The sequence below is a fragment of the Rhinopithecus bieti genome, unplaced genomic scaffold, assembly GCF_001698545.2.
Source record: "Rhinopithecus bieti isolate Rb0 unplaced genomic scaffold, ASM169854v2 scaffold_6063, whole genome shotgun sequence".
Lineage (NCBI taxonomy): Eukaryota > Metazoa > Chordata > Mammalia > Primates > Cercopithecidae > Rhinopithecus > Rhinopithecus bieti.
Genome location: NW_016805186.1, coordinates 2,739,452 through 2,765,306, shown reverse-complemented (window position 1 = coordinate 2,765,306; position 25,855 = coordinate 2,739,452). Strand labels below are relative to the sequence as shown.

The window sequence follows — 25,855 nt, the reverse complement described above, 5'->3', positions numbered from 1 at the left end:
ATTTATTTATTTATTTATTTATTTATTTATTTATTTATTTATTTATTGAGACGGAGTCTCACTCTGTCACCCAGGCTGGAGTGCAGTGGCACGCTCTGCCTCCTGGGTTTACACCATTCTCCTGCCTCAGCCTTCCGAGTAGCTGGGACTACAGGTGTCTGCCACCATGCCCGGCTAATTTTTTGTATTTTGAGTAGGGATGGGGTTTCACTGTGTTAGCCAGGATGGTCTCCATCTCCTGACCTCGTGATCCGCCCTCCTCGGCCTCCTAAAGTGCTGGGATTACAGGTGTGAAAGTTTTATTTTTATAGAGTCTAATTTAGTATATCCCTGCTTCCTAGAAAAATAAAATATTCTGAGGGCTGGGTGTGGTGGCTTACGCCTATAATCCCAGCACTTTGGGAGGCCGAGGCGGGCAGATCACGAGGTCAACAGATCGAGACCATCCTGGCTGACACAGTGAAATGCCGTCTCTACTAAAAATATAAAAAAAAATTAGCCGGGCGAGGTGGTGGGCGCCTGTAGTCCCAGCTACTCGGGAGGCTGTGGCAGGAGAATGGTGTGAACCCGGGAGGCAGAGCTCGCAGTGAGCCGAGATCGCGCCACTGCACTCCAGTCTGGGCAACAGAGTGAGGCTCCGTCTCAAAAAATACATTAAATTCTTCCTGCTTTTGGTTTTTGTGGGAGGCCTCGAGTAAATGAGGAAGACTGCCTAATGGACGCTCTTTCCAGATGAAGGAGGAAAAGCATATGAACAAGTGAAAGATGTTAAAAACTACATGTGCCTTGCACAGGATCTGATTTCATTTTTCTGTGCAAAAGTAAGACGTAGACATTACTTCATTCTGGGCAAAATGCTACTCTCTGGCCTGCCCAATAGACTAGCTCTCTGACATTCTCTTTCTTTTGACATTGTGTGGGAAATTCCAGGAAAAAGCCGAGATCTGGGAGTCCAGACCCTCCTGTGTGCAACTGAAAGCCAACTTTTCCAAATGAGCAGTACTGTTTAGACTGCTTCTGTAGTATGCAACCAGGAACTACGCATGAGGAAATGGTAAATTAAGAGGCATTTAGGAATGGTTATGATTACGTGTTTTTCTCACAAAGAAAGAATGCAAAGTAGAGAAAGCTCCTTGTTTCTAGAACTGGGGAAACTTTATTTCACGCCAAGACACAGACATTCCTGTTTTAAGCGTGAATGTATTCATCTTTTCCCATTAGAAACCTGCCGGTGGGCCAGTGCTTTCTGAATCTCTGTCAGTTAATTCTTTTGTTTTGTGATTTGTTGTTGACTAGTTCTTTCTTACCCTCCTGGCACTGCGCTTACCATACATGACATATGTGAAAGTCATCATGGTTTCTTTCAGACATTGATGATTCTGGCAGGCATGTATATATTAGTTCTCATTGCTGTAGATTTTTGTCTTGGACTTGACATTTATGAATGTTCCATATGTGTAAAGCACTAAAGTTTACCTGTGACCACCTGGAGCAGTATGATTTGGTGTCCAGTTAGCTGATCCAGCTTAAGGGGAACTGGGTCACCTGCATCGAAGGTCAGAGTGGCTGGTGAGACTTGAATAACAAGCCTGCTGGGGCATGTTCCTTTAGGTATCCCATTAGCCAACAAGGAAAACCTATCGAGGCGCTTGTGTTCAGCAGGTGGCGCTCTTTTACCGAGTTCACAAGAATGATCTTGAAGGTCGTTCTCTCCTGCCTCTCCCGTGCCTGAGGCAGTACCATGTTGCAGGGGGGGAAACCCGAAGCCTTGCTGGGTAGCATCAGTGCTTGCAAAGTGGTGGCCTGACTTGGCACATCGCCCTGGTTAGGCAATGCTGGTGCCCAGGGCGTCTTACTGTCTCGTTTGTTCTGGTGCCAGTTACAACCCTTGAGCAACTGTGGAGAAGAACTAACAAGAGACAGTCACGCTATGGGTATTCACGAGGGTGGCACTCACTTAGAAAACCAGAAGATGTAGACGCGGCATCTGCAAAGTCCTGATGGAAAGCTGGAGTTTGCTGAAAGACCCAAGCAGTGGAGAAGGAGGCCAAGAGGGGAAGAGCAGCCAAAATGGGGAGCTCTCTCTCCTTTTTGTGACTATATTATATTTATTGTGCAGATGTATGTATATTATATATTTAAAATATATGCGGTATACGTTCCGTATGGTATGTCTATATACACTTATAAGTGTACATGTTTCTGAATATACGTATTCCTGTAAACATTGTTAGGCATCTTTAATTTGTGATGCAAAGGTGTTCCAAAGTAATCATAATGTATATAATAGTTTGGACAGGAATCGCTGAAATAAGGAATTGTGGTTAGAGAAAGAAACGATTTTGAGGTAGCAAAGTAGCAGGGGCTACTGAAGGATTGAGGAAAGAAAGATTATATGTGAAATAAAAGCACATATCAATTTGATATTTCCGAATGCTTCATGCTGTTTTTCTAACCTATAGTGGAGAGGTTGAAAAAGTAAAATGGACGGTTTTCATAGGAAGAATTTAAGTGCCTGTTTTAATTTTCAGTGAAAACAATAACTCTTTAATACAAGAAGTTCCATGTGATGCTTAACTTGGCAGAGCTATGATCTGCCTTTGCCTCTGCACAAGCAGAGTGGTTATGTGTGTGTGGTTATAGCTGTGCTTTTAATTATATTGAGTAGGTTTATCCAAAACTCACCTAAGAATAGGACACTAAATTTTCATAAATTTCTTATTTAATTTACTATTGGTAGGCATGACTGGTGTGTAAAAATGACTACCATATCTTGATCTTTCTTCTCTTAAAATTTTTTATGAAAAATGATGATCTCAGTTAGCTAAGTTTCTCACAGGTTTAGTATAAAAAGTTCTCTCTCCTCTCGTGAACTTTACTCCTTCGTGTTCTTCCCTTTCCCCTCTTTACTAAGAATTATTCTTCCTCCTGTGGAAGATAGAATCTTCAAAACTATTCATAGGACAGTTTTAGAATAGTCAATGAAAAAATAATTAAGATAACTGTTTTAACACTCTTTAGTTATGATACTTACTTTCAAAACTACATTTTACTTATTTGTATTTTTATTTTGGAGACGGAGTCTCACTCTGTCGCCCAGGCTGGAGAGCAGTGGCACAATCTTGGCCCACTGCAACCTCTGCCTCTTGGGTTCAAGTGATTCTCCTGCCTCAGCCTACTGAGTAGCTAGGATTACAGGTGCCCGCCACCACGCCTGGCAAATTTTTGTATATTTAGTAGAGACAGGGTTTCACCATGTTGGCCAGGCTGGTCTTGAACTCTGGACCTCAGGTGATCCTCTCACCTTGGCCTCCCAAAGTGCTGGGATTACAGGCGTGAGTCACTGCGCCTGGCCCAAAGCTGTATTTTATTTTATTTTATTATTTATTTATTTATTTTATTTTTTTGAGATCGAGTTTCACTCTTGTTGCCCAGGCTGGAGTGCAATGGCACGATCTCGGCTTCTCGGGTTCAAGTGATTCTCCAGCCTCAGCCTCCTGAGTAGCTGGGATTACAAGTGTGTCCCACTATGCCCGGCTAATTTTGTAGTTTTAGTAGAGATGGGGTTTCTTTTTTTTTTTTTGAGACGGAGTCTCGCTCTGTCGCCCGGGCTGGAGTGCAGTGGCCGGATCTCAGCTCACTGCAAGCTCCGCCTCCCGGGTTTACGCCATTCTCCTGCCTCAGCCTCCCGAGTAGCTAGGACTACACGCGCCCGCCACCACGCCCGGCTAGCTTTTTGTATTTTTTAGTAGAGACGGGGTTTCACCGTGTTAGCCAGGATGGTCTCGATCTCCTGACCTCGTGATCCGCCCGTCTCGGCCTCCCAAAGTGCTGGGATGACAGGCTTGAGCCACCGCGCCCAGCCGAGATGGGGTTTCTGCCATGTTGGCCAGGCTGCTCTGAAACTCCCAACCTCAGGTGATCCACCCTCCTCGGCCTCCCAAAGTGCTGGGATTATAGGCGTGAGCCACTGTGCCCGGCCCAAAAACTAAATGTTAAGCTACCTCTTGTGATTTGAAAATTGATCCATTTCAGGTTCTATTATAGCTACAAAAAGCACGGTCATCTAAGGAAAATTTCAGTCCTGTTGTGGAGATGAAAATGTCTATTTGGATCTTGTAACAACTGTTATTGTCAATACGTCATATGATACGTGTATCTTACTAGTGAGACTACTGAAGTATGAGAGTTTTTCCCCTACATACAGTCCAGTAGGAGAGAGTGATGTAGGGGCGTTAGAGAACTCTGGTCTCTTTCTGAGGAGGTCAGAAGGCCAGCGTTACAGAATCTGCCCAGAAAGAAGGGCAAGCTGGGTGGCGACTTGTGCCTGAAGTTAAAGAGTGCTGTTTCCTCTGCTTCCCTTCCTACCACCCGTCTCTGTTAGTCTTGCTAATGAATCCTGGCCTGGCTGTGAAATCATCCAGTGGCGTGAGGGGTTTCTGGCCTCTGCAGAGGAAAAACTCTGGGTTAATTCAAGTACAGCGTGTTCTCTTTGTTTTGCAGCTGGTATGGCCGAGGGAGTCTAGTGCAAGTGGATTGAATCAAAAGGAAAATGAAGGCATTCACTGTCTGTTTCGTCAAGGATGGCTCATTTGAAGTAAACACCATTTAAATAGTCTCCAAATGGCCCATTCTATATGAAGTCATACAGGATGCCCCCTTTAGGCTGTCGTTCTCCTTTAAATGGATCGCTTTGTGTGGACTGTGTTTTCATGCCATTCAACCTTAAACCCCGTATGTGGGCCTCATCAGGTTGTGGTTTTCAGTACACATGTGGCAACCATACCTTCTGCATTCTTTGCCTCTGCCTTCAGAAGATCAGCCTGAGCATCAAGGGTAGACAGCTGTAAAGCTGAGAGCTTGCAGATGAAGACTACGACAACAGCAGATGGTGACAAGCGGCTAATGTTTCTTGAACCCCAGCTGTCAGGTTCCAGAGGTGGAACTCAGTGAGTGGACATATCCAAAAGCAATGCACTCTCATTAACTCTCTTGCAAGGGAGGCTCATTCCAACCAATAGACAATCCCGGAATGATTTATCTTTGTCTTGGGAATGCATGCTCTGCTTTCTGAGGCAGTATTTCCACCTTATTCTTTGCCATTTTTGTAGGCTGATTGGAAGATAAGGTTAGGTGCTGTTCCCTGTGGCAGTGGGCAGTCTTCACATAAGATTGGGCTCATTGGAATAATCCAGCAACAGACAACTCAAAAGAGACTTTTCTCCCAAGTGAGGATACTAGAAAGTTCCTCGTAGCGGGGAACTGATGAAATCGTCTCCAGAGCGCTAGCCGCGCCCCGTGGTCTCGGCGCTGGCTCTAGCATTCAACCAGGATCCAGGCAAGGAGCCCAGGGCCAGACTCTAGTGAGAACCTTCTGAGAAGTGTTCAACCAGGGTCTTTGGGAATTGGGTTTCTGGCTGGTTCTTATTTGGCCTAGCCAATTGATCTGCCCTGATTTGACTGCCATTTGGTATCCAAGAAAACCTTTTTGCTTTTAAAAGCGTGCAGACTGAAACAGTTGCTTCCAAATGAGCTCCACTAAGTAGAGGAACTTTAGGAATCTAAGAAAATAAAAAAAACTTGTGTGCTGTACAGGAGGAAATCATCTCGAGCACTTAAAATATGAATTTGGGTGATATTTAAAAAACAATTGTTTTATTTCCATTATTGAATTTCAGAAAAGACTGTGAGGAAGCAATGACAGTTTTAACATATTTTTATTGGACTCACCTCAGGTTCCGTTACCACTATTGCTGTCTCACTCTCTAACTCTGGGTCATTTAAGGTTTCTGACTTTTTAATTGCTCGTCTCCATTTCTCTCCCCTGCCACGGTCCCGCTGTGACTTCCTGTGGCCTCCCCACGTCACCTCGAGGGTACAGACGTTCTGATCGAGGTGCTGGGTTGTGATGGGGTTGGGCGCTCTCTGTGGACTTCTGTGGACCTTGTGCAGGGATCTAACAAACACCTCCTACTCAGCAGTGTTTCCTCTTGCAGGTAGTTTCGTTTCTGCTGTTTCCACAAGCATCATCTTGCCCATGGACTAGGTGGATGGCGCAGGAACCAGACAGGCAGCAGCAAGAAAATCAGGCCACAATTTCAACCAAATGTAGGGAGAAAGCTTGTGGTGCCTGGTGCTTCATTCTTAAAAGGATTTCTTAATAGGCTAGTGCCTGCTCCTTCTCTCTCAATTGCTTCTTTCTTCTGAGTTACATTTCATCATTTTAGTAGTACCTCAGTACCAGACATGTTATTCTTTTTCTGTTAAGATTACCTTTTACTTAATTGATTAGTTCAATTATTTTGTATTAAAGATGCAATATTTAAAGAGTCAAGTAATTCTGATGGGTTTATTGTAACCATTTTCCCAAGAAGCAGTCCTTTGTAATCTCCATTCCTCCATTTTTCCTGCTTTTTAGAAGTAACCACTTTCACCTCTTTTGGCTGATTCCTTGATATTTACCTGCATGTCCTTCAATAAGACGCTTTATTGTTCAGGGTTGGTCTTCCCACTGTGGCAGGTAAGCAATTTAGCTGTCCTCCTCTCTCCCCCAACTTCATCATACACAGGCCCCCTTCCTAAAATCCTGTCTTCTCAATGTAATTAATATCATAATGTTGATTAGATCAGTATTCTTCATTTATATTATTATTATTTTTGACATAGGGTCTTCCTCTGTCACCTGGGCTGGAGTGTAGTAGTGTGATCACAGCTCTACTGCAGCTTGACCTCCTGGGCCCGAGTGATCCTCCTACCTCAGCCTCCCAAGTACATGATCACAGGCAGGCACCACCAATGCACCTGGCTAATTGAAAAACATATTTTTTGTAGTGATGGGATCTCCCTGTGTTGCCCAGGCTGGTCTTAAACTACTGGTCTCATGTGATCCTTTTACCTAGGCCTCCCAAAGTGCTAGGATCACATAGGTGAGCCACTGCATCCAGCCTTCATTTATATCATTATATTTTTGTGTGTTATTAAGAGCTAAGCCTTGTAGCAAAACTGTGGCTTCATTATTATTTCTGTACATGTTAATTTTTTTCTTGGATGGAGTTACTAATTGTCTTATGCTTTGTTTGTTTTTTTTCCCATTTGCTTGTCCTTTTGGATCTTGATTTTGCATTAGCGGCTTTCTAAGGATACCTGGAAGCTTGCGTGCAAGCATTCAGGAGCAGGGGACTGAAATATGAATTGGAAGCTGTGAATACATTTGGAGGGCTCGTCAGCCATCAGCTTCACCGTAGACTGATTTCTTAAGCTAGTCCCCTTCTTTCAGTCTCTTGCCTAGACAGTGAAAGCCTGGCTGCCAGCCTTCTGGAACAAAATAAGGGAGGATGGCTGGTGGCCTCAGCATCCTATGTGCATGTGTTCATGTAATTCCATTCACTTGCCTTCAACTGTGCCATTTCTCCTCCAACACCACAGCTGCCAGCTCAGAGGCTCTCCTTTTAGTCTTTCTAGAAAATAAACTTCCAGTTATTTGTTGGGGTATGTGTGGGATGGGCAAATAGCCCAGGTGTGCAGGGTGGGAGAGAACATCCATGGATCTGGCTACTTCTTAGATGTACAGCCGGGCCTGCTTAGTTTAGCATTTCCTCTGCCCTAGAGCCTTGTGGAGCTTCTAAGGGGTAAAGTGAGGTGGGTCTTATCTTTCCCCACTGCCAACTTAGGGTTCAGGTCTGGATTCAGGTCTGCTGTGTCATTTGTCACTCTTCCATCTGCATTCTAGCTTCCAATATTCTGCAACAATGGTCTCCTGCTTTATTCTCTCTGTCCTTGTTGGTTCGTGTCTTTAGAATAGAAATTCTTTTACTGTTCCTGAATGGAGTTTGGGGAGGAAGTAAAGGTGGCCTCGGCCTCATACATTTAAACTTCTCTTTTTACCTGAAAGCCTCACCATTGCTGCTTATTTACTGAACTGCCAAGGGTCTGAATTTTTAACAAGGAAATTCTAATGGTTCTTGGTAAACTCTAACATTTACTTCAGAGAAGGAATGACAGACCATAGCCCTTTGATTAAGAAAATGTGTTTTTTTAAGGTTTTTTTTTTTTTTTATACCAGAGCCTTTCAAAAGATTTAGTTCCTTACCCATAACTTCCTCCTTCTTCTTCCATCTGCACGCTCCTTTCTACCTGCTTCAACTCATTGTGTTTCCAGTAGAAAATGAAAGTTTTTATGGAGCAGTCATGGGAGGCATTGGGTTCCAGGGAATGTAGGTAGTTACGGAAGACAGAAAAATGGAGAGGTGGAGTCCGTATAGCCCATCATGTCATATCCACGTCATTCTTTCATCAAGGTGTCTGTGACTGTCCCTACCTCCTTCTTACTGTCTTGGAATCATAGCAGTGATTCTCTTTGAGGCTGTGGTTTTGCTTCATGCCCCGTAGAAGCTATCACTTGATTGGCTTCAATGTCTCTGGATTTAATTGTCCCTTTAAGGAGGAGTACGCCTTCAACTTGTTCTTTTTGTTGGAGACCGAGTCTCACCCAGGCTGGAGTGCAGTTGCACCCGATCTCGGCTCACTGGAACCTCTGCCTCCCAGGTTCAAGCAATTCTCCTGCCTCAGCCTCCTGAGTAGCTGGGATTACAGGCACGTGCCATCACACCTGGCTAATTTTTGTGCTTTTGGTAGAGATGGGGTTTCACCATGTTACCCAGGCTGGTCTCGAACTCCTGACCTCAAGTGATCCACCCGCCTTAGCCTCCCAAAGTGCTGGAATTACAGCCACAGCTCCTGGCCTACCTTCAACTTCTTAGTCAGCTACAAAGAAAGGGATATCAAGAGTGGCCATTTTGGTTCCAGAAGCAGGGTACAGCTTCCAGGCAAGTTGGAGAGAATGGCTGGCTCTGGTGGGTGTCCACCAGTTCTGATCATGTCCCTTTGTGTCTCTCTTTCAAGTAACTCCCTTCATGGCTTCCAAACTTGAATCTCACCAAAATATTATTATTTTTAACTAAGTCCAACCTTCCTGAGTTCAGAATTTGTTTTGCGATAGACAAAGGAACCATGAACATGGAGATCAAAATCTAATCTCTATTCTTGGTTTTTACTGGTAAAGCACTTTAAAAGTGTCATGTTAGGTCTGCCGGCCAGTAGGGGTATGTTAATATTTCAGTTCGGAATTTGACATCCAATCACAGACCACGTTGGACAACCATAGGCCAATTTGGTCAGTGATTGGATGTCAAATGTGTTTAACCCTCTAAAACTTAAAGCAAGAAAAAGAAGAATAGCTCTTTCTATGAAGGAGTTTGTGAAGGAACTGAAAGAGATTTATGCTAACAGAAGTTCCTCCCTATGGGAACATGAGGAGTGGAGAAATGTGTTCCATAACAGAAGGTGATATCCCACAGCAAAGACGTTGGATCAACTTAAATGCCTATCGATGTTAGACTGAATAAAGAAAATGTGGTACATATACACCATGGGATACTATGCAGTCATAAAAAAGAATGAGATAATGTCCTTTGCAGCAATATGGATGGGGCTGGAGGTCATTGTCCTAAGTGAACTAACACAGCATCAGAAAACCAAATACTGCATGTTCTTACTTATAGTGGGAGGTGAACACTGAGTACACATGGATGCAAAGAAGGGAGCAAGAGACACCAGGGCTTACTTGAGGGTGGAGGGTGGGAGGAGGGTGAGGACAGAAAAGCTACCTATCAGGCTGGGCACAGTAGCTCAAGCCTGTATCCCAGCACTTCGGGAGGCCAAGGTGGGAGGACTGGTTGAGCCCAGGAGTTCAAGACTAGCCTGAGCAACATAGTGAGAACCTGTCTCTCTAAAAAAAAACAAAAACAAAAAAATTAAGCTGGGTGGGTGTGGTGGCACATACCTGTAGTCCCAGCTACTTGGGAGGGTGAGGTGGGAGAATCACTTGAGACATTGGATATTGGGTATACAAGAGGTTGAGCCTGCAGTGAACTGTGATCACGCCACTGCATTCCAACCTGGGCAACAGAGCGAGACCCTGTCTCAAAAAAGAAAAACTACCTGTTGAGTACTATGCTTATTACCTGGGTGAGAAAATAATCTATACACTAAACCTACTCCCACCCTGCCCCATGATGCAGTTTACCCAAGTTTGTTATACAAACTTGCACCTGAACCTAAAATAAAAGTTAAAAAAAGATGATATCAATTCTTCTTAAGACATGATTAATGTATAGCAGATGCTCAGAAAAAATACTATGTTAAATCAGGTTGTATGACACATTCAGATTTCAGAAATGTGAAAGTCATTTTTACATCTTAGAAATAAGGGGAGTATAGTGTTATAAGTTATCAGCCATTCATTCCTTTGGTAAAAAGCCTCTAAGGTTTGGACCAAGTGGAGAGTACACCCTCAACTGGAATGGGGAGCCCCAGCTCTAATCCCAGTCCTGTTACAAACTAGTTAGTTAGGAGTCCTTGGCTCCGTTGAACCTCTACACCTGCTTTTCATCTGCTCAGCAAGGAGTGGAAGACCAGCTAAACAGATAAAAGGGACTAAGGGTAAGACCTGAACTCCCACAGCTAATTAATTTCAGAGTGGGCGTGAAAACCCAAGTGTCCTCCTTCCCTAGTCTCATGTGTTTTCTGCTATATTGAGTTTAGATTGACTTGAATTGAATTTGGACAAGATAGTTACAGCACAAAGCAATCATTGCTTTGCTCACTCTTTCACTCATTCAACTGGTATCAGTTGAGCATTTTTTAAATGCTAAATACTGTGTTGGATGAATGAGACATATTCTGTCTGTAGGAGCATACAGCCTGCTGTGTGTACAGCTGAGAGGGACCGCTGCACTACTGCCCTCATGTGAAGGGCTTCAGACTGATCCGTGGTAGAGACCAGACCTTCCTAGTTGCCTTGAAGCCGTCATCCCTCCTGTGCTTTGCCTGAGACCTGAAGTAGTGCCCTTTCTGCTGATGTGACCCACCGCCAAGAGTTGGCTCTTACCAGCTTATCACAAAAGCTCTTCAAGTGCCGCAAGAGAGGAAATCACACAGCAGAGCCCAGAACCATATATTGGCCTCATTATGGTTCTTCTCTTCCTGTTTATAGGGTGCTCAAGCTGGTATTACTACGTAACTATGCCGATGCCAGCCTCCACCTTCACAATTGCAGTGGGATGCTGGACAGAAGTGAAGATGGAGACGTGCTCATCGGCTGACTTGGCAACAGAGAGACCCTTCTCACCTTCTGAGGCTGACTTCAGGTTTGTGTGGGGGGACTTGCTGGGAAGGAAAAAAGAAACACTTGAGGGAGTGGTATGATGCATTTCTTCCAAGCACTGGGAATGTGAGTCATTCCTGTTGAGAAACTAAACCAAAATAGGATTAATCAAAGCAGGAAAAGCCCTGTTAGAAAGGAAAGAGAGGGCTGGGCGCAGTGGCTCACGCCTGTAATCCCAGCACTTTGGGAGGCCCAGGTGGGTGGATCACGAGGTTAAGAGATTGAGACCATCCTGACCAACATGGTGAAACCCCGTCTCTACTAAAAATACAAAAATATTAGCCGGGTGTGGTGGCAGATGCCTATAGTCCCAGCAACATGGGAGGCTGAGGCAGGAGAATGGCTTGAACCCGGGAAGCAGAGGTTGCAGTGAGCTGAGATTGCGCCACTGCATTCCAGCTTGGCCACAAACTGAGACTCTGTCTCAAAAAAAAAAAAAAAAGAAAGAAAAAGAAGAAGAAAGAGAGGCTGAGCGTGGTGGCTCAGGCCTATAATCCCCCACTTAGGGAGGTTGAGGTGGGTGGATCACGAGGTCAGGAGTTTGAGACCAGCCTGGCCAACATGGTGAAACCCCATCTCTACTAAAAATACAGAAATTAGCCGGGCATGGTGGCACGTGTCTGTAATCCCACCTATTCGGGAGGCTGAGGCAGGAGAATTGCTTGAACCTGGGAGGCAGAGGTTGCAGCGACCCGAGATTGTGCCATTGCACTCCAGCCTGACGACAGAGCGAGACTCTGTCTTGGAAAAGAAAGGCAAAAGAGTTGAGAAGAAGAGATGTGAGCCTATTATTTATGCAGAAAGAGAGAAGAAGGTAAGTATATATGAAATCCTGTGAAGTGTGCTGAAATATTTATATGTGTTTGGCTAAATTCAAGGAATCCTCAGATTCAATGCCTCCTCTCCTCCCATACCTTTTAAGTTTGGTTTTCGGTGCTTAAGTGGTCAAAAACAAAGCTTCTGATGGATTACTTTCTAAGCTACTCTGCTGTGTTGGTTGTACCAACTGCTGTCAGCAGTGCACTGTGGGGACAGCAGCTCCCCCAGTGGGGCTAGTTGCTGCTTTAGGAGCACAGGACACAAGGAAACTGATACAAAGCCGTTGGGTTAAGGGAATCCTGCTTGGTCAGGGCTTTGTTAACATCAGTAGTGATTTCTTTTTTTTTTTAAGTATGAACCAGATAAAATCATTTTGAGGCTTTCAAAAATTAGTATAGGCCATTGGATATTTACTGGCAGCCTTTCTAGATGTTCAATGGTTTCTAGCTTTGAGAGCCAAAACGGGGAGAAGGGGGACGCCGAGAAGATGCACAGCACGTGCATCATGCAGCACTCCTAGGATTTTATACCCAGCTCAACGGAGTCAATTTTCCTATTGACAGTCACTGAGTCAGTACCTTCTGGTGGAGAAAGCCCAGAGTAATGGTAGAGATGATTCGTTACTCCTTGAAAACCAGCTAGGATATACTCCTAATGCAGATTCTTTTTGTGTTGGTTTTATTTTGCCTTGCTGCTTTTACGAGTACCACAGTAACTGCGGCAGTTGGTCTTCATCTTTCAGAGATGAAGCTATGTTCTCTCTCTTCCGATGGGCACGTATTATTGCCTGCGTTTTGCCTTTTTTGGCGGAAGGGAGGTCATTTCCACTTCCTGTTCAGTAGCTTGCCTAGTTTGGACTGTCTTTCCTGAGCTATATGAACATCCTAGATTGCATATTAGATTTTACTTCTGTATTCTTGAGGGAAGAAGGGAATTGTGGGCAGAAGTGACATATTCTAGTTTCATGTGGAACTTTAATTTCATGTGAGATCCTCCTGTGCTCTCTTCCCTGCAGTAGGATCACACAGGAGGCTTTGTTTTGTAATTTCAGGTGGCCTGAATTTCTGGGTGAGGATGACAGGTGCTCTGGAGAGTCACTTAGATCTGTGGTGGACTTGGTATTAGCAAGAAGCACACTGTTTTGTGTTAAGCCACTGAAACACCAGGGTTGTTTGTTACTGCAGCATATCCTAGGCTATCCTGAATTGATATACAGTAGCCATTGGTTGTTCCAAGTCAGAAACTAAGTCTTGATCTAAATGTAATCTCTTTTAGTCCTAAGGATAGGCCTGCAAGACAGATTGGATAGATTATTATTCCCATTTTATAGATAAGGCTATTGAAGCTCAGATAGTAACTTGTTAACATTAATATATCTACTAAGTAGCAATACCTGGATTTATATCCAGGCCTGACCCCAGAGAGAGGTGAGTCAGAATCTTACCTGGAGACTTTAAAAAACTGTATGTAACATTAACGCCTCACCTGGAGTCTGATCTACCTTCCCATCTGGAGAGTCACTGCCATGATTTGAGCCACCATGATTGACGGGAGTGTGTTGTGTTGGAACGGCAAACAGAAGTGGAGAGCGATGCCTTTGAGCCTGAAAGTGCCATTCTTGGTGGTTGGATGTAGCTCTTTGGACAAAGCCACACTTCCCTTATCTATAGAATGAAGGCTTTGTCCATGGCTTCTCAAATTCTCGATGGTGAAGAAGTACTCTTCCCTTTTTCATCTAAGGCCTCAGCATTGATTGATTCTTAGAGGAGCTGCTCAGTTGGAAAATGTGTGCCTTTGGAAGGCTAGGGGAAGGCAAGGACAGACATTTGTTATTTTGCCTTTCTAGCCATATTCCAAAGAGATGTGGGGTTGGGGAGTGGGCAGCAGCCACTGACTCTGTGCTCTCTCCTTCCTGCTCAGAAGCAGCCTAAATGGCTTCTCAGTTTTCTTGCACCCACTATTGTGAAAGGAGGAAGAAATGGTTAAATCAAATGAAGATTCTAGGATGTCTAAAATTCCTGTTGGGCTTTAGGGGAAGAAGCAAGTACAACTCCTCTCTTGTCCTCCTGAATTCACCAGTTGAGGAACAGACAGAGGAGATAAAAATAAAGGTTTTATTATTGGCAGAAGTTGGACTGAAGGAGCTCAGGTGCATGGTCTCAGTGGGGTTTCTGAGACTCCATTTCCAAATGAGACAAATTTACCCACCCAGTTACCAGCCCAGCCGGACTGCTGCCGGCCTCTGTAACACAGATGCAGAGTCCACCTGACACATGGCAGGAGCAGGTCCAAAGTGCACCCGCTGTGGGCAAGCAGATTCCAAAGAGAAAGCCTGTGTGGCCCAGCCAGTCAGGTCAGCTGGGGAGAGAGGTCCGAGTGCCACTCTGGGGAAGCGCGTCTTTCCATGGAACTGTGAGGCCTGGTGGATGGGGTTCCTCCCATGCCCCTCTTCCATGTCTCATAAACTATGAGTTTTCCCTTCCTTTATCAATATGCTCGTCCTTCGGGAATATGCTGCTAATAAAATAACAGCTTGCGTTTGCTTAGTCCTGCCCTGGCTGTGCGCTTCCTGTATGCCGTATTCAGTTGTCAGAAAGTGGCTTTGTTTTCATCCATTACATTTCTGACTCCATGCAAAGTTTGTCAGCAAAGGTGCTCTGAAGTGCCAGTCACAGTGGTGTTTTTTGGTTATGTTCACATCTGGTCCCTTTTGCCTTCCCCAGCACCCGTTCTACTTCAAACCTTCCTAAGACCACCAATCAAATTCATGTAAATCCAACTTCCACAGGGGCCTGCTATACCACAGGTTTTCATTTGCCGAAAGTGCTCATCTGGGTTCCAGAAATTTGGCCAAATTGTTGGTCACTGAACTTTTATGATCAATGTTCATGTGGGTAAAATTATAGTAAGAACATTCCCTCTTCCAGCTCCACTTTCACACATGCTCTAGCCACTCTGGATGAGCATTTTAGTAAATACATTGATTATAGGGCTTTCAGATAAGCTGTTGAAAGTTTATTAATTTTATTCAGCTGTAGTATAACCTTCTTCAGCCACAGGGGAATCTTTGTGTTTTGTTTCTTTAACCTCTTGAGGTCTTTGTGGGGGCCATACAGTTTAAACATGACACAGAAACTTGGATAAAGTCCAAAGGAACTTAGCAAAAATGATTAAAGGCATGGAAAATGGGCACTACAAAGAAGAAAACGCATTGAGACTGATTATTTGAAAGAAGAATCTGGTGGGGAACAGGTCTTCTTTTTTTTTTTTTTTTTTTTGAGATGGAGTCTCGCTCTGTCGCCCAGGCTGGAGTGCAGTGGCCGGATCTCGGCTCACTGCAAGCTCTGCCTCCCGGGTTCCCGCCATTCTCCTGCCTCAGCCTCCTTTGAGTAGCTGGGACTACAGGCGCCCGCCACCGCGGCCCGGCTAGTTTTTTGTTATTTAGTAGAGACGGGGTTTCCACCGTGTTAGGCCAGGAGGTCTCGACTCCTGACCTCAGTGATCCGGCCGTCATCGCGCACCTCCCAAAGTGCTGGGATTACAGGCTTGAGCCACCGCGCCCAGCCTGAACAGGTCTTCTTTAGCGTTGTAAAGTATATGAAAAGTTGCTTTGATAGAAAGTACGGCATATTTGAGTCAGTGCTGAATCTATGGAAGACTATTACTTTGTAAAAAGCACAGAATCGGCCAGGCGCGGTGGCTCAGCCTGTAATCCCAGCACTTTGGGAGGCTGAGGCGGGCGGATCACGAGGTCAGGAAATCGAGAGCATCCTGGCCAACATGGTGAAACCCCGTCTCTACTAAAAATACAAAAATTAGTTGGGCGTGGTGGTGGGCACCTGTAGTCCTAGCTTACGGGAAGCTGAGGCAGGAGAATGGCGTGAACCTGGGAGTTGGAGGTTACAGCCGAGATTGCACCACTGCGCTCCAGCCTGGCGACAGAATGAGACTCCGTCTTAAAAAAAAAAAAAGGACAATCCCCTGACCTCTTCAGAAACAAGGCGATTCTATGAAGAATGGCTCGTGTGCTTAGTTATCGTAGAATCATAGTGCCAAAAGAAACCTTAGAAAACGTTTTTGTTTGTGTATTTTTTAAGTATAATTAACATACAACAAAATGTGCAGATCTTAAATGTTCAGCTTAATGAGTTTACGATGTTGTATACAGCCTAAACCTGACAGAGAACATTCTGTCTCTGCAGTAAGTTAGTAAATTCTCTCATACCCTTTTCCTTTCTTTCTTTTTTTTTTTTTTTTTTTGAGACAGAGTGATGCTCTGTTACCCAGGCTGGAGTGCAGTGGTGCGATCTTCGCTCACTGCATCTCTGCCTCTCAGGTTCAAGTGATTCTCCTGCCTCAGTCTCCCAAGTAGCTGGGATTACAGGCATGCGCCACCACACTTGGCTAATTTTTTTGTATTTTTAGTAGAGATGAGGTTTTACCATGTTGGCTAGGCTGGTTTCAAACTCCTGACCTCAAGTGATCTACCTGCCTCAACCTCCGAAAGTGCTGGGATTACAGGCATGAGCCACAGTGTCTGGCCTCTCATATCCTTTTCTAACTATTTCCTTACCTCCTCCAGCAGCCACTTTGGTGAGACCATGTTAAAGGTGGGGAAAAAGAAGCCCCAGATACTGAGTTGCCTGCCTTGGTCACAAGTGAGCCCGGCTGAGAAGACAGTGAAGCCCAGGTTTCCTGATCCCTATGTGGGAACGCAGAAGTGGCTTTCCTGTTGCCATTTCCATTTCCATTTCTGTGGGAGCCTTACTGTTCTCACCTGGTCAGAGCTTGATTGCCTTAAAGTCCTACATTTTTTCCCAGGCTTTGATTATAACAGTACTAATTCACAGAACTAGAGTCATCTTCATCATCTGAACTAGTGCCTTTTATTCCCAGAGAGACTCTAACTCACCTTGTTCCTGACTGGAAAAGAATATGAGAGAACTTACCATGGAGACGGAATGTTGTCTCTCAGGTTTAGGTTGTATACGATCATCAGAAATTCATCAAGCCAAACACTTTTGGGTATATCTTTGGCTACCTCAGTATTCTCTAACTTTCAGGTTCTTGGCAGCAAGAAATCATCTTTCCCTGTGTTGTGTTTAGAGGCCACTAGAATGACCTTTTTGCAAAACTGTGCTGTGGTAGATATAATGTAAGCTTATTCCTCAGCTTTGTCCAGAAGATGCCTGCACATGTCCAGTTTCTCTGGTTTAACGTGATCTGAAAGCTTTGCAATAGAGATGATATGAACTGAAATGACGGTAGCACATTATATACCTGTGTAAATACATGAGTAAAAGATATCGTGGTGGTTAATTTAATCAATGGCATTTTTCACTTTTCAAGACCTTTGACCACATTCGTGCACCAGCACAGTACTTGTCATTAGGTGGACATTGCAGCCTTTTTAGGTAAATGTTCACCAGCAGGCACCTTGTCTCACTCTCTCCACAAAGCAAGGTTATCAATCCAGGGACTTTGGCCAGAATTCAATTTCAAGAATTATATTCTTCATGTCCTCTTATTCTGACACGTTTTTATGGGCCTCCATCCATTTTCTTACTCTCCGCTGTGGTGAAATGCCTTCGGTGCTGGAAGCTGTATTCCATGAACCATGCTGGTAGAAGGCGAGGCCTATCTGTACCTAGCCATATGGTCTCCTGAGCACTGGCCTTGGGTGAGTGAAAGGTACTTCATACATTTGGAGAGGAATTGTTGCATTCTGCCCATATTGGGACATGCCAGCATCTTAAGATTTTTCATTATTCACTGTGAATCAAGTGAGCACCTGTAGTTAGAATTGACTGAGTGCAGTGGCTCATGCCTATGATTCCAGCACTTTGGGAGGCTGAGGCAGGAGGATCATTTGAAGCCAGAAGTTTGAGACCACTCTGGCTTACAAAGTGAGACGCCATCTCCAGACCCCATGTCTTAAAAAAAAAAAAAATAGACCTGCGTGTGCCATGGCAACATGCCTGTAGTCCTAGCTGCTCAGCAGGCTGAGGTGGGAGGATTGTTTGAGCCCAGGAGTTGGAGGCTGCAGTGAGCTATGACCCTGCCACTGCAGTCCAGCCTGGGCAACAGAGTGAAACCGTATGTTAAATGATAATAATAGTGATAGGCCGGGCGTGGTGACTCATGCCTGTAATCCCAGCTCTTTGGGAAGCTGAGGCGGGTGGATTAACTGAGGTCAGGAGTTTGAGACCAGCCTGGCCAACATGGAAAAACCCCGTCTCTACTAAAAATACAAAATTAGCCAGGCGTGGTGGCGGGTGCCTGTACTCCCAGCTACTCGGGAGACTGAGTCAAGAGAATTGCTTGAGCCTGGGAGGTGGAAGTTGCAGTGAGCCGAGATCATGCCACTGCCCTCCAGCCTGGGAAACAGAGCTTGACTCCATCTAAAAATAATAATAATAAAATAAAATAAATAATAATGATTAGAGGGATTTTTCATTGTGTTTGAGAGGTGAAAAAATGGAGTACTGTTGGATATGGGTTTGAGTAGGTAAGTTCTCTTGAGGCCTGTGAGTCAGGTTCTAGGAATTCTCTTTCAGTTCCGCCTTTGATGGAATAACTGGCAGTGGTCAGATGAAGCAGGCGGGGGTCTGATCTGCTTCCTTAAAAGGTTGGCTCAGTTAAATTTGTACTGAAAGTGGGTTGGGAAAAATACTGTATCAAAAGTGCCTCTGTGTTCCTTAATAACAGCTTTTGATGGGCTGTGTAAAGAACATCCAGATTACTATTCAGTAAAATGGTTTGTGTTCTTTTGAGGAGTTTGAGCCTGTAACTTTCATTGGGTTCATGGTTCTGCCTCAGTCCAAGTCTTTTCTTCTAGGTAATCCCAGAATTGGATCTTTAACTTGTGTGTACTGCTCCTTCCTTTCTGAGTTAGGAATTGTCTCTAATTTGGAGATTGTTCATATGGTGATACTTGAAGACACCTAATCGAGGGCAGGAATTGTTTGTATTTTGGTGAGAAGTTTTACTGTTTTGAGTCTTAGAGGTCCCCCCACAACAAAGTTAATTCTAAAACAAGATTTTAGTACTTTCACTTACTTTAGATTGAGCTAGTCTGTTGATTCAAACGCACGAATAAGTTTTTATCCTGTAAATTTTCACTGCTGCACAGAGCCAGTCAAGCCAACAATTGAAATGAACAGTCTTTGCTTGTGAGTCTGTCTGAACCTCTGTCTCCTAAAAGTTGTCTACATCTGCAAGATTGCCTCACCTCCACAGCAAGAATAATAAACATGGTTTACCATTTATTTTGTGTTGTTCCCAGGCATGTTGGTGTTTGCAGTCACATGGAATACCCCTGCCGCTTCCAGAATGCTTCTGCCACCACCCAGGAGATCATTCCTCATCGTGTCTTTGCCCCTGTGTGCCTCACGGGTGCCTGCCAAGAGACCCTTGTGCAGCTGATCCCTCCTTGCCTCTCAGCAGCGCATTCTGTTCTGGGAACACACCCGTTCTCTCGGCTGGATGTTCTCATCGTCCCTGCCAACTTTCCAAGCCTGGGGATGGCCAGGTATGTTGTTCCATTGTGGCACTTGGGGTATGTACATTTTGGAAATTCTTTGACTATGTCTTGCTTTCCTTGAGCTCTGTCAGAGCTGTCATTTGATTAAATGGAAGGGCTATGGTTGCTCATGCTTGGACATCTCATTGCTGCCTTGAGGAACAATTCTAATGCAGACTCCCTCATGCATGAGCCTTTGAGTGTCATGGGCTCAGTTCAGACTGTGTTGAAAAGAAAAGGCTCACATTGTTGCTGGGATTGAGAATGCATAGTGCCCCTGAGTGGTGAGTGCTGGGTCATGGCTGATCAGTGGCTGTTAGCTTGGATGATGACAGCGTAATGCTAATGACCCCAAGGTTATAGCATCGGGCTGTGGGCACAGTAACATGACTTGGTCCCAAGGCCACAGGCTGCTCACCTAATCCTGACCAGCTGTCTCGTCCATTCTCACCACTGGGCACAAGGGCACCGACTTGAGAGCCCCTGTGTCAGATAGACTGTGGATGGATCAGTGTAAATCCATCCCTACTGCTAGAAAAACAGCTCAAAGCAGATGACTTACTGTAGGGGGCAGAGGGGAAGTCACGTGCTACTGTTTTTTAATATAATAAATGCACTTTTGCTATTGTGTCTTGGTTTGGTTCCCTGTATTTATTTAAGCTAAAATCTGTTCATTAATGCCATTGTTCAGTCATTAATGGGTGTCTGTGTTCCAGTGAGAAAAGATAGAGAATGTGCTTGGTTATATTTCCATTTGAAAATCTTAATCATTAACAGTGAATATGCTTGACTGAGGATGGGAAAAATAAGCTCATCAAAACATGTGACTTCAAGTTTTTCCCTCTTAGTCAAGGAAATTCCTGCTGCCAATTAATTCCCATGGTTTTGAGCAGCTGTCATTCATGGTGTTTTCCCTGAAAACTGCACACGTTCTTAGTAAAATCATGAGCAGAAAAGAACTGACCAGAACATTCGCTTTTGATCTTTACTGCATATATTCACTTTCAAAAGACTGGCTGGCTCGCCTTAATCCTTGAGGAGGTCTGAGAAGATCATTTAGACTGATTTTTATCCTGTATTTATGAAGATAATGGGAATGCAGAAACCAGGACAATTATATATATTTGGTTATGTGCGTCATATAATTGTCTTGGATGTCTATATATAGAATTTGTCTTAACGGCGGTGCGGGGGCTTCTTTCATCCCTTTGAAGAGTCTGCTGGACTTAATTTAAGTAGTAGAAGTGTTGGTGAAGAAAGAGTTGTTTATTAAATGTTTCTTATTCGTACATGGGCTTGAGGGGCCCTATTTACTTGGGAGTTTTTAGCACTTTCTGAGAATTGCAGTTTTTTAAAGGCCTGTTTGCTAGCAGTTCCAAGTTCTGGCCTGAGGGAACCAAAGGCAAAGTATTTTTCGTGCACAGGATTCTGTTTTCTACAGCTCCTTCCTGACATCAGTCTGCCAAAGCCAGAATGAGTTGACCTGCAGGCCATTCTGTAGAGCTGCTCTTTTCATGTTTGCATGCCCAAGCAGGTAGGCTGTGTGTTTGCTGCTTTTTGCAATATTTAAAGTGATTTAAACATGCTTAACTCTGTATGTTTAAAGTAGTAAGCATAAGTACCGTAAGGCCAAATGGTCCTGGGCACAAATGTTGAAAAATATGATGGTGATAATAACTGAGCAGCAACAAGACGCTTTTATGCTTAAAAGCAGGAGAAGCGTACGTTCAAAATTTGTGGTGGGTTGTCAAATATCGTTTTTTCCCTTCCTTTTAGACTGTGGAAGTAAAGTCTGCCCGGGTCTAGCTGTTTTTCTGGACTTACTACCATTCCCTGGATGGGAGCTGTGGAAGGAGGACTGTGGTGTCTTCCACTGCCAGTTGGGGTGGGGAAGGGGAGTGCTCTGTTTTTCCAAATTCTGACTTCAGTTGATTCCACTTGCCTGGCTTGACTCTGTTGGGATCCCAACACCTTGGGCCACATGCGGCTGAGTGGGGTTTATGACTCAGCTGGCTACTGGGGCCCTGCTGCTTTATTTATGGTCGAGGCTTTGCTTGAGGTTTTATAAAGCAAAGCTGAAACAAAAATGATGGTTTTGTAAGTCAGCTTCGTACCCTAAACAGGAATAGAGAAACTTCAAGGCTAGGAGGAGTCATCCAAAAAGACCTCCATAGTGAAACTTGCCATGGTCCTCTTAGATATAATATGCCAAGAGATCAAAGGACTTCTTGGTAAATTAAATGGCTCCTTCCTGAGTCCATATTTTATAACGTGTAGGCAAGATGATGAATTCCATGCCTCAGGACTTCTTTAGTGATCGGGTCTTAACTCTAGTGAATGGCTGGTTTTATGCCATTCCTGTGTATTCTTTTCTTTTTTGGCAAATGATGTTAAACGTTCCCTCCTGAACTAAAATGGGAACATTGTTATTGATCATGTCAAGGAGTTTCTGAGCATTTTGGATGATATTCATGATGATTTCACTATTTTGAATATTTCATATCATGGTTTTCATGAAGAAGCTGAAAGTTCTCCTCTTTGATTCTGTTTTTGGGCTTGATTCTGGTATTTCAGTGAAGTGGGGAAGAAACACATTTATAAAACTTGGATGTACGATGATGACAAATCAGTTTATAAGAAGGTAAATAATACACAAGTAATATTTTAGAATTTTGAATGCTTTTCAAACATGGCAGTAACTAGAACGTTTATCAGTACTGCTCTTCATGATGTTTGTCGCCTTTTAATGTAACAGGAGCCATTACTAACCGACCCCTCCCCTGCCCCAGTCCTGTTCCGAATCACTGTTCCAGGGGAGAGGGGCTTTCCTTCTCTGCTGAGAAAAACCGCTGGTTTGCCTTTCAGATGCTTTCCTCAGCGGGTGTGTGTGGCTTTCAGTTCTTGTTCCATTGTGTTTTTGCCTTCCGTGAAGACTGAATCTGCCATATCAGGAACCGTAAAGTGTACATTCCTTGACTTGACTACTATGATGTCTGTATGAAGATATGCATGCGTTTAAAATGCATCTCTGAAGTACACGCAGCGCTCTTCCTGTTGGTTTAATTAATATTCTACCATTTTCGTTGTCCTCGTGTGTTCTCAGAGTCTCTGCTGGGGACTGATTGGCAAGTGTAATATCTTAATGTTGAGAAATACATGGAAAGAGCTCATCATCACACTTACTTACACTCTCTGTTATAACAGCAACAACGTTAATGGAATCGTATTCTAGAACCAGGCTATGACAGTTGCTTAAAACGAACACCTTAATCTTACCTCTGTATGTGTGTGTAATAAATGCTTTGCTTCACGTTTGTCTTTCAGCAGTTCACAATTACATGTCATGGGCATAATTAGGTTGGCAGAACTACCTTGCTGACATCCAAATATGTTCTTTTTCTTCCTTGTATTTGAATTTCAAGAATCTCTTGCAGCTTATTTCAGAGTAGTTTTCCGTGACGAACACTGAAGTTAAAAGCCACGTGTTCTGCAGTTCTGCTTCATGGCTCAGCTGTTCACATGCATCTTCACCCTTCATCCCACTGGGAAAATTGAGGGGAAAAGTGACTCTCGTGTGGCCGATGACAGGTGACAGATTCTTTGACCTTTTCCCTACTCGTTCTTGTTCTTGTCCCCACCAGATGGTCTTGATCATTTGGTTCTTGTTTATTTATTCTTACAATAAATATTTATCAAGTGTGTACTGTGTGCCAGGTAGTACTTACGATGCAGAGCCTACAAGGGTGAACGAGATTGAGGAGGTCTCTGTCCTTCTGAAACGAACATTCTAGTCGGGAGAAAATTAGTGTGCGTGAAACAAGTAATTAAGACGTATGCTATGAAGAAAATAAAATCAGGTAAGTGTCACAGTGGGAGAATCAATAGCATCGTTAGGGTGAGAGGGAAAAGCTTCCTTAAAGAGTGACATTCTGGCTAAGACTGAAGAATATAAAGGACTCAGCTTTGTGACCATCTGGTGGAAAAGCGCTCCAGCCCACAGGCCTCAGGGTGGGAATCACTCTCGTGGGATGGAGGAGTAGAGTGAAGGCCAGGATGGTGGCAGGTCAGTGAGGTCTCACAATGGCTTTCTTAGCCCCGTCCTTAGTCAGCTTGGGTGCCAGGAGCAAGTGAGCCCCTAGGAAATGGCAAGATTGAGTCAGGTCCATCATTCTAGGCAGACAGGGGTTATGGGAAGAGATCAGATCTTTTTTTTTTTTTTCTTGGGACCGCAGATACCCATACCATCTCCCGACTGGCTGGTGAGAACCCGGCTGGCGTAGCAGCTGCTGTTCTTGAGCGGAATGCCCCACGGCCAAAGCTGTCAGGACACCTGGCATCCAGACTGGCAACGGTCCCTTTGTAGAGAAGGGAGGAGTCCTGGATACCACGTTTTCTTCCCCTGGCAGCTGCTGATTGATTCTTTGCGAGGTTTTTAGACGTCATTGGTCACAGAGAGGGAAGCTGTGTCTGTATATCTGCTCATCCTAGTTTTAAAGGTTTTTTGAATGAAAATAGGATTGACAATTAAAGACCATAGAGAAAATTATCAATTATTAAAATCTTCACAATATGCTTCACTCTAAGGAAAAACTATAAAGCTGCCTCTTACACAGGCTTATTCTTACAAGATCTGATTGTGCAACAAAAGACTTCTGAATGCTTATGCTGGTTCCTGACTTTTGCATGCACAATTTTCTTAAGTACCTCAATTTGCAAATAAACGGTATGCACGTACATGCCCGAGAATGAATGTAACCAGCTTTTTCCTCCACTCCCGCCGCCCGGGTTAGACAGGGTGTTGTCCTGTTTATTCTTATCTCCCAGCCAATGTGTAATAGAATAAGCAAAACATAACATGCTGGTACAAAGGGCCTGTTGTTTTCAGCTTTCTAATTGTGCTCCTTTCTGCTGGGGAAGGAAGCAGTCGTAAATTTCTGTCATTATCTTAAGTAGCAAGGTTCCACAGCTTTGAGGAATTTTCTTCGCTTGTTCTTTGTTGGCTTTACTTGAATTTTTGATCCTTCAAACCGAAACCACCATACTTTTAAACAATCCTTCTTTAGATTTCAGGGGATGTGACCTCCTGATTTCAAGGCAAGATGCAGCCATAGTGATTTTTTGCCTCAGGAATCAGACTGTGAGCCTTAAATTAGTATGCCTTTCAGTTCACCATGGCTGCCAACTTCTCGACTTTCTCTGATGTGCTACATAGTTTTGTTTTGTGCGTGGGTTTTGTTACTTGTTACTGTTGTCGTTTCTTTCTCAGATTTTAATAAATTCTCAATTTTCTTTCTGCATGGATTGTTTTTTAAAAAGATGTTGAATGGGCATTTCTTTCCCCTGTTTTGCAGTATAACTCTTCTCTGCTTTTTTGAACAGGTGGGTGTGAATGATAGAAAGCAGCTCATACCATCCTTTTTTCCTGCAAAATTTTAATCCCTTGTTTACTGGCAACCCTGCCGTTGCTGTAGAGATGAACAAGCAGAATGAGCTGTGAACTGTGAGGCACATGCAAGGTGATTTATGCCCATGTGTGCTTCCCCTTTGTTGCTTTCTTTGTGTTCACTTTCTCCATTTTCTCTTTTATTTCCATTTTCCTTCTTGAGAAAATTATTTGACTTTATTTGCATCCTATGTTATAGGTGGGGACTTTCCCCTTCTACTGTGTTCTGGTTCTTTCATTTCTGTGTTCCTGAACTAGTAACTAGTCATAGTATTCCATAGTATTGTGTTCCTGAACTAGTAACTGGTATTCATGAAGGGATGTTCTTCTGGGACTCTTGGCTGGGATGATTTTGTTCGTCTTGACAAGACCAGTTTGTACTAAGCAAGGTAGGTAGTGAGAATGTGTGCGTATGTTCCGTTTTTTACAGAGCGGGTATAAGAGGATATATAATGTCCCGAAGTCATTTAGAAGCAGGAAGTCAGGGAGAAAGTAAAATGGCCTCATTTTGTGATGATTCTCAGAGTCTGGTGGTCCAGACTTAGGCAAGGCCGATCTGTAACTGTGTCTAAGGCAGCGAGTGCTTGGTTTAGGGTCTCCACACAGAAACCTTGCTGTCCCTGTGAGTGAAGACATCGTTGAAGGTCAGCATGCACTGTGGGCTGGCTTTGAGGCAGCCATAGAATCTGGATACCAGGCAAATTCCTGATCACATGAGTTTTTGGGGGGCCAGGCTCTCTCTCTTCTGTTGGAGCAACAGGCAGAGTGAACTCACAGCTTTTGGGTTAACTAGAATCTTCTTTTTGCCATTAAACAGCTGTGTTGCTTGTCAGATCGAGAAGGAGCA

General features: G+C 44.0%; 1 protein-coding gene across 4 annotated transcripts in view; it reads left to right on the top strand.

Annotated features, from left to right (window-relative positions):
- Positions 1 to 25,855, top strand: part of LOC108529289 (aminopeptidase O) — a 284,802-nt gene that overhangs the window by 58,321 nt on the left and 200,626 nt on the right. For all 4 annotated transcript variants that reach the window (XR_001885473.1, XM_017871510.1, XM_017871511.1 and 1 more), the window contains exons 4-5: positions 11,054 to 11,207; positions 19,329 to 19,574. Coding sequence is in view for 3 of the 4 variants with exons in the window: in XM_017871510.1 (XP_017726999.1) it covers positions 11,054 to 11,207; positions 19,329 to 19,574 (400 nt within the window). In the remaining variant the exon portion in view is untranslated. The remainder of the gene's footprint in view (positions 1 to 11,053; positions 11,208 to 19,328; positions 19,575 to 25,855) is intronic.